We start from the raw sequence: 8,486 nt of genomic DNA, 5'->3' as shown, positions 1-8,486 counted from the left end.
ACTCTGTGTCGATACTGTGTCGACTCGTGTCGTGTCGATACGAGTCGACTCGACGCCGGTCTCTTTTCCGAGAGGACTACGCGAGGGCGCGGACCCTCGTGTAGTACTCTCGGAAAAGAGACTGTTTTCGCTGTTTATTGTTTTTTTTTGTTTTTTTTTCGCTACAAATCGATTTTTTTCGCAAATATTGGTATTTTATGTGTTATTACTTCAAATTTTCCACATTCATTTAAATGTAATGCTGTAGAAACTTATCTTCCGGTGTTTATCAGTTATATCTGATTGAAATTTGTATTATTCTATCACATAATGTTCTACTTACTATCAGCGCCTTGAACGATTTTCAAGAATATCTGTTAACTGCTGATGAAAAAAGTGTACTGAATGAGTTCCTGGAATTCACGAAACCATACATTGAAGCTATTCATATGTCAGAAAAAGACCATACGTTTTTTTCGGAGATTCTAGTCATCTATGCAGGATTGTTGGATTTTATCTCAGGTGCAACCCATCAGAAAGAAATCGTTCGCGTTTTGAAATCAGAAACGGCGTCAAGGTGAGTAAAACGAATAGACAACCCAAACATGTACACTTTCCAGATTTGATGCATTGTTAGGCAACGAATTGGCGACTTTTGCGCTCTATTGTGATCCGAGATTTTCGTACTTGCCAGGAATTTTGAAAAACATCACATGGTCAAACATCGAAAACGAAGTAGAAACATATTGTGGTAGGAATACTTGAAGTTCGTCTCAGTATGTATGGAATTGGTGATTTTCAGGTTCTATCCGAGTTGTGACCACCGATGCAAATGGAGCCAGCCACGTAGCGCCTCCTGCACCAAAAAAAGTGAAAGATGACGGATCGTTTTTCTCAAGACTTGTCAGCTCGAGACGCGATGTTGCCACAACAGATTGTACTAGAGTAAGATACTGCAGGGGTATTTATTTTATTATTCATATTTCAGTCTGAAGTTGTCTCGTACCAATCCATGATTCAATCGATTACTGCCAGCGACTTTGAATAATATGATATTGTGCGCAGCTTTAGCTGACCTTGAGTGAGTCGAAGAGTTCTCAAAAGAAAGAAAACAGTTTGAACGTTTACAGAAAAGGTCTTCGAGATGATGATGATTCGGAAGAATCCAGCGAAGAGAACATAGACGATGAGGATGATGGCAACAACAACAATTCATTCAATCCAGCCAATACTGCCAGTTCTTCTTCGGCCGTTCCAAGCGTCCCTCCACCCATTCCAATCAATTCATTTAGTTCTCCGCCCGTTTTGAGCGCCTCTCCGCAACCCTTGATCAACTCCCATAGTTCTCCTTCGTCCGTTCCTAGTGCCTCTCCGATCTCTCCCATCAGTCCACCTAGCCCAAACAATTCATAATTAATTTTTAAACTTTTTCGATCAAATGTAATTCGGGTTCATTTTTCGGTTAAATTTGTATTTTATTATACTGGTGTTTTGCAATAAATCTAAATTCAACTCAATTTTTCATTTTCTTCTCGCATTTTCTAACTTTTTCTAAATAAAACAAAAAAAAAGTTCAATATCTTAAATAAATTACTGTTCAAAAGAGCACGTTGAAAATGAAGTGTCGTGTCGTGTCGACACGAGTCGATACAGTATCGACATGAATCGACACGACAAGCGAGTCGACACGACACGAGTCGACTCGAGTCAACGCGACACGCGAGTCGACACGACACGAGTCGACTCGAGTCGACGCGACACGCGAGTCGACACGACACGAGTCGACTCGAGTCGACACAAGTCGACACAAGTCGACTCTGTGTCGACTTGCGTCGATACGATTTTTCAGATATTTTTCACTTGCGTCGATACGACTCTGTGTCGACACGTTACTCTAAAACGAACGAGAGACCAGCTTTTAAATCAACTATTATTGGAATGAAACAGAGCTTATGGAACAGAAAAATTTTGGAAAAAAATGCTGTGCTTATTTGAGCAGAAATTGAAAAAAAACATTAACGTTACAAAGTGAGTAGACATGAAAAACTATTTTCTCAAAATTTTGAAGAGGTGCCGCACTGCAACCAGCTTAGCTACAAGGACGCAAAGCTTACCTGACGACCGATGGCGTATGGTGTAGGATAGAACATAATGATGTGAAAATAAAGAAAACACCAATCAAATTTCCAGCTCACTAACTATAAGATGATTTTGAAACTGAAAAAAAATTAAAGGAAACTTGAGAAAAACCATGCCAAAGTTAGGATGTGAAAAAAAGACACATAAATCTAAATTGCATGTTTAGCACAGCTTTCAATAGCAAATTGTGTTATACGAACCAATTTCAATTACATGAGAAAAAAATTATCTCAAAACTTGTGCGTTTAAGCCAGTTGAACTTGTGGGGCCATCGTTAGAGGTACCGCGTCGCGAGCAGTTGATTTTTTTTTCTGTTTTATGATTTTCGTGAAGTTGGAAAGTTTTATTATTAGCTCATTTTGAAAATGAATTTCAAAACAGACGATTGAATTTGAAAATTTTCACTTTTCACCATTTGTGACGTTTGCTTTGCCGCACGGAGCACAACTCAGCTCATTGTAACACAAAATGTACCATGGATAGGACTGCTGCAAAACCAAACGTCCTTTGAATAGACCATCTGAAACAGAAAGTTTAATATTCTAAATTGTTTAGTTTCTTCAGTGATACCCAAATGTTTGTTTCAACTCAAACTTTGCTTCTCCAAAAATAGAACATTTAGTTTCACAAAATGATAAATTTTGTTTGAATTCGTTTTTTTTTTTGCATAATGATTCACAGTCAATATCTAAACATTCGTATAAATTTGTTATGAATCGAAAAGCTTATATAAACAATCTCCCAATCCCAAGAAATGGAGCCCAAACGTCATGTTCAAGTTTCTAACCCTACTTTTGGTTTTGGTCATTTCTTCGGCGTCTGCCGGTAGAATAGTGGACTACCTTCTAAATATGCCTATAAAGAACGGATGTTTCGAAGAGCATCGAAAGGTGTTGGAGTGTGTGGAGCCGCATGAGGTAAGCTCCTCTTCCTTAAGGCTTTCTTGAATTTGCGACCGATATTTTCTTTTCAACTGTTACAGTTTCACGACCCTTATACCAGAATTAACCAAAAAAATTATGTTGAATTTCACGCTAATGTTTTCCAGCCCTTCATCAACTTGCTAGAATTGAACCTCCAACAATCGTCCGTCTACAACATTGGATTAATGAGAAAAGTGCTCCAAGTGTCTAAAAATGTGTCTGAATGTATTGGAGAAGATTTGCAATGTGATTCTTCTAAACTTGTGACGTTCGCCTTGAATGCAGGTGGTTATGTTGGAGATAAGATTTATGGAGATGCCTTCCACTGTTTCATTAATGTAAGTTTCAAAATTTTTGAATGTGTAGCTGGTAGTGGCGTTTGAATCGGACATTCAAAAGAAAGCCCTGACGAAGCATTAGCCGTTTTGTAAAACTTTTGATGGTTTCTAAAACTGAAATTCTAGGCCCAAGTTCCTGAAATCATGGAGAATTGCACGACAGACGACCTTGACCCTTCTGAACTCTACAACACTACTTTGATAGACGAAACCAAAGACAAATATTTTGAGTGCATTGCTCAGCAACTCTACAAAGTCCCGTCGTGTAAAATCGGACGAATTGTGGATTTATACAAAGCTGGACATGCTGCAGTTGATTCGTACTTTGATGGTGTGCGTTTTATAGATAGGGCTGATCCGGCTGGATTGAATTTGGATGAACTGAAGTATTGTGATATCTGAATCTTTTATCCACGATATTATTGATTGGTTTCTTGTTATTCTAATGATAAAGACTTCTTGAAACATGCTTCTTTAGAGACGGTTGCTAATAAAAGACTCTAGAAGATTTCAACTCGCTAGTGGAATATTTTGGATACCAAGCCCTTACCGGTTGAGTTACACGGTCTATGAAACGAGCGCCGAAAAACGAGCTTTTCCAGAAAACACTATTTCAAAAAGGCCGTATAAAATCTTTAATTTTTCAAATGTGCTCTGTAACCTACAAAGTAGAATTAGAATTTCTCAAAAAACTGAAATATTTCAGACGCTGAAACAAATAAAAAAACTAGAAAACAGGATTTTGAATTATAAAATTTCATATGTGCTGGAAACTTGTAAAATATGATCTTTACTATTAACAATCACCAAATTCTGTGTGTGAGTGTGTATGTGTGTGTGTCCGGTGTTCCCGGGTCACCTGCCCTATCGAAGTCCAGAATGGACCAAAATTTCTCAAATTTTCCCAGATGACCCGATATAGCAGCGTGATGATGCCCGAGTATTTTATATTTCTAAATTTTGTTTCTGACGTCTTCTGGAGACGTTCTTCTATTTCTACAGTGCAAATGTTTAGAAAAATATTGAAGAAATATTCACGTCATTCCCGTCTAACCGCCTAAATTTTTTTCTTATCCACGCTATTTCTTAGAGAAAGATGATTTTCTAGAAATATTCTTTTGGCATGAGTTTTAAAGATTTGAAAGGGAGAAAAAATTCTGAAAGGTGGAAAAGAAAGTGAATAAAAGGAAAAAAGGAAAGAAAGAGAATGCGAGGAAAAATAACAGCGCCCTTTCTGGATCACTCGAATTTTCAGAATTCAGAATAATTTTTAAAATTTCCGAACTTAATATCATAATTTTCAAACTTCGGAGTTTCTAAATTTTCGAATTCTCAAATCTAAATTTCTGATTTTTCAAAGTTCCAATACTTTTCGACTAGAATGTTTTTCGAAAAGTTGAATTTCTGAATTTCCAATTTTTCAGGTTATCAAATTTTAGATTTTCTAAACTTTTTCGAAATTCTATACATTTTGCGGACAGGGCCGTCTCAGGCCAGCCCGGCATTTAGTAAGTATGCGAATTTCGAAATTTTCCAATTCTTTAAAATCTGATATACCAAATTTCGATATTTGAGACAAACAGATTCAAACAATTTTCTAGATTTCAAAACTAATGTTTTCCTACAACTGATTTTTAAAAATTTACTAATCTCTGAACTTCCAAGTGTCTTACTTTTCCAATTTCCGGATATCCTTACTTCTGACTTTCCGAATTCTGGAAATTCTGAATAACCGAAATATAGAAATTCGAAATTTCCTAATAGACCATGAAAAAATAGTCCCTGTAAAAAAGACAAAACCTGTCTATAAGATAACGGCTCCTGTTAGCGAGGTTCAGCCCGGATGGGCGCAAGCCGACTGTTTTTCAAAATTCGAATATTTCGAATTTCAGAATCTTTGGAGACCAGAAATTTCATACACCAGGACATTTAGTTATCCAAAATGTGAAGTTTCAGAAAACCGGGAGTTCACATACTCCGGATTTCAGAACATAAAAATATTTTTCAGTATTAGAAATTTATAAAAATTTGGGAAATCAAATATTCCGCGAAGAAAATTGATAGTATGCAAAACTTTCACAAATTTTGGTGAATTCGGAAACTCAAAAATGTTGAAATTAGAAAATTGGGGGAACATGTTGAACCCAACACATTGACGAACAAAGAAGCTAAGAGACTATTAGTTAAAAAAACAATAAAACGAAATTTACAAAATATCCGAAACGGGGAAAAAATTAAAAAAGGAAGATCTAGCAAACATAAAAATAAAAATCTACTAAGCACTACGAAACTCATTTTTCTTCATTCCCTTTCCTATACAGCCAGATAACTTCTATATTATCTTTTATCAAATTCCAATGCTCCAAAACGAATTGTCCATTGGATCCAGCGTACAATTGTCCTAAAAGTCCAGTATCTCCGCATCTAATCATTTCCATGTTTGATCCATCCACCTTCTCTTTCATGAGAGTCAATATCGCATCTAATGGCAGAAATTGAATAGCGAACTCTTGAACTTGTTGAGACTGAAAAGAAATTACAAATTAGACCAAAAATAGAGAAAAACACTTACTGTCCAGTCCTCATAGTTTATCGAATGGTTATAAGGAAGGTAAGTATCCTGGAACCATCCATTATACAAATTCATGCGTTCTTGACGTCGCTGGGCTTCTTGTTCTGGGGTAGGTGCAACGAGCTCATTAACTTCAGCTTCTGAAGATGGGCAAAGATTCTTATTGAGCATAACGTGAGGGAGACAAGTAGCTGGAGCAACCAACAATCCATGATTGGTCCGCTTAGCAATAAGAGAAGATACTGTTGGCTTATCAGTGAGAGCGTCTAGAGATGGCGAATATTTTCTCTTGTTGGAAACCTGGATACTCGGAGTGACAGCGACATGTGCTCTCCGGGCTTCTTGTGCGGCTGGCATACGTATTTGACGACAGAGGTCTTGTAGAAGACGCATTTGAGATCTCACATCTTTTTCACTACAAGTTATTTGTTCATTTTGCGCTTGGACTGAATCCTCAGGCGCTGGAGTCATTGGAGAGATGGGGTAGTCCATTTCTTCAGATATGATTGATGAAAGAAGGTGAGGTGGTTTTGAAGCATGCCGGGGGTAATCAACTGGAGCATTCACAGATTGTTTCTGAGCAACGTGAGCATGGAAGGCCGCACAAGCTTCCTGATGTTGTATGAGTAGTTTTTGCCAATTATGTGGAGACAGGAAGTATGCTTCACGTGGAAAAATCGTCTGATTATCTTGAAATTCATTTTCCTCATTCTTTGGAGCCACATCTTTAGAGTTTTGAGATCCATGAGTCTGTTGGCAGTGAATCACTTTGGTAGCTGGTAATGATAGCGCTGGATTTTTGAGTTCTTGCTGAGTGACTAGACGAACACCAAAATAAGGAGATGGAACTTGAGATGGCACTGGTGGAGCTGGATCCTTGAGTTCTGGCGACTGAACAACTCCTGAAGGATCTTCCGAAGCATCTCTTAACTTCATATTCTTATCCATCGTTCTTCTCATCTTGAAATAGTCAAAGATCTGAAATTGACACTTTCCAACCCTTCCAATTTTCTTTTATTAACTCACCATTTTCTCATTCATTTCTGCCGCTTTGCCCAACCCCTCAACTTGATTGTATGACGTCAGATGAGGGCATTTTCTATAATCCGCTTCCAGAATCTTCATCTGACAAGGTAAATTTTCAAACGAAATTTCGCCCGCCAAATACGCATCCAGAACGGCTTTTCTTTTTTGAAAGAATAAGCTCAGAATGTGAAAAAACAAGGAAATTCTGGCATGAAAAAAAACAACTAAAATTGACATGCGTTTGTGTTATTCCGAAGTGGTCTGCCAACTTGTCCGCGAATTGTTTCAATATAAACTGTTCCTTTTCGAAATGATCCGAAACTTTTTGTTGAATTTCTATCCAATCAGTTTCATTTCTTCGAATCTGAAGAATGGTTTTTTGAGAACAAAAACTCAGTCAAAAAACTCACTCTTCTAGAATTCTTGATTTTAGTGGTCGCGGATTCTTCAGGATTCTGGTTCTCTTTCAAGGGGTTCTCCGAAGGATTTTCATTGGTTCTATGGAGATTTGACATCGGTAAAAAATGATTATTCGCATATATTGAAAAGAAATCTACTATTTGGAGAGTGAAAGAATCGTAAATGATAGAGGTGATGAAACAGTCAAAAATGAATATAACATCTAAAGTAAGAAAGTTGTCAGTGAGATAAAAAAAAAAGATGGAGAGGGAGAGGCACACACGCAGCAAGGGATCACAAATAACTCTCCTTTCAGACTGGCCCACACCATTGTGCGTATCACGGAGAACGGGTATTGATCGGTGCCTACATGCAGACGCTAACTCATCCCGCGCAAATGTTGGTCACATTTGATCTATTATGTAAATTTTAGTCTCGGCAGGCCTAACAAGGGAATGTCGTTCAGAAAGCTCTTCAGAATTTTCTCTAAAATGGCTCATTTATAGAATCGAGTATGGGCTTTTACGTAATAATAGTCTCTACCTGCAAAAATCGCTGAAAATCGAGAAAAATCGATCTGAAATTATAGCATTTCCACCAGTCTCATCGCCTCTCTTCTCCTCCCCTTTCTTCACTGCGTTGCGTGCAAGAGTAAAACACATCTCGGTAGCCTAGTGGCTAGCAGGGAGGACCACGAATGCACACAAGTAGGTTCGGGTCCTCGTTCTTTTATTTTTATTTTTATTTTTCTTATTTTTTCAAACTTAAAAAGCCGTTTTCGAAAGGTTTGGCAAATGGGAAACACTTTTTTGAACATTTTCTATGATCTGCAATGATTTTCGAATGATTTCAAAAAACAATTTTTTTTGAAAAAAATCGCCTTAGAGTCCTACCACACATTTTTCATGAATTTTGAAAATTTATTCAGAAGTGCAAAAAAGGATTTCAAACGTTCAGAAGGGATAAAAACATCATTCTCACAAAATTTGGTATCATATAGCACACAAACAGAGACTTTTGGCTCCAGAAATTGGTCCGTTTTGCTCTTTTTGAAGTGGAACTTTACTTAAATCACGCACTGATGAAATTTTCATTTTTTTTTGTACTTTC

The 8,486-nt window shown here is 37.3% G+C and overlaps 4 protein-coding genes across 4 annotated transcripts in view; 2 read left to right on the top strand and 2 right to left on the bottom strand.

Moving 5' to 3' along the window:
- The window catches only part of CBG21622, a gene marked incomplete at both ends in the record, with an annotated part of 2,752 nt that extends 1,725 nt beyond the window's left edge, over positions 1-1,027 (top strand). The window contains 4 exons of the mRNA XM_002632646.2: positions 273-556; positions 600-730; positions 782-924; positions 968-1,027. Coding sequence (XP_002632692.2) covers positions 273-556; positions 600-730; positions 782-924; positions 968-1,027 — 618 coding nt within the window. The remainder of the gene's footprint in view (positions 1-272; positions 557-599; positions 731-781; positions 925-967) is intronic.
- A 76-nt stretch (positions 1,028-1,103) lies between these two features.
- On the bottom strand, positions 1,104-1,364 carry CBG21621 (the record flags this gene model as incomplete). Its single annotated transcript, XM_002632645.1, has 1 exon — positions 1,104-1,364. The coding sequence occupies one exon, from the start codon at positions 1,362-1,364 to the stop codon at positions 1,104-1,106; it is 261 nt and encodes an 86-aa protein (XP_002632691.1).
- A 1,524-nt stretch (positions 1,365-2,888) lies between these two features.
- On the top strand, positions 2,889-3,781 carry CBG21619 (the record flags this gene model as incomplete). The annotated part of the gene is made up of 3 exons (XM_002632644.2): positions 2,889-3,035; positions 3,167-3,379; positions 3,506-3,781. 3 exons carry the CDS (start codon positions 2,889-2,891, stop codon positions 3,779-3,781), a joined length of 636 nt encoding a protein of 211 aa, XP_002632690.2.
- A 1,889-nt stretch (positions 3,782-5,670) lies between these two features.
- CBG21618 lies at positions 5,671-7,076 on the bottom strand (the record flags this gene model as incomplete). Its single annotated transcript, XM_002632643.2, has 3 exons — positions 5,671-5,904; positions 5,952-6,929; positions 6,978-7,076. The coding sequence occupies 3 exons, from the start codon at positions 7,074-7,076 to the stop codon at positions 5,671-5,673; spliced, it is 1,311 nt and encodes a 436-aa protein (XP_002632689.2).
- Positions 7,077-8,486: the final 1,410 nt, after the last annotated feature.

The sequence above is a fragment of the Caenorhabditis briggsae genome (assembly GCF_000004555.2).
Source record: "Caenorhabditis briggsae complete genome, chrIV, whole genome shotgun sequence".
NCBI classification, from domain to species: Eukaryota; Metazoa; Nematoda; class Chromadorea; order Rhabditida; family Rhabditidae; genus Caenorhabditis; species Caenorhabditis briggsae.
Note: the sequence above shows the minus strand (reverse complement) of the source record. Positions and strands in the feature narration are given on the sequence as shown.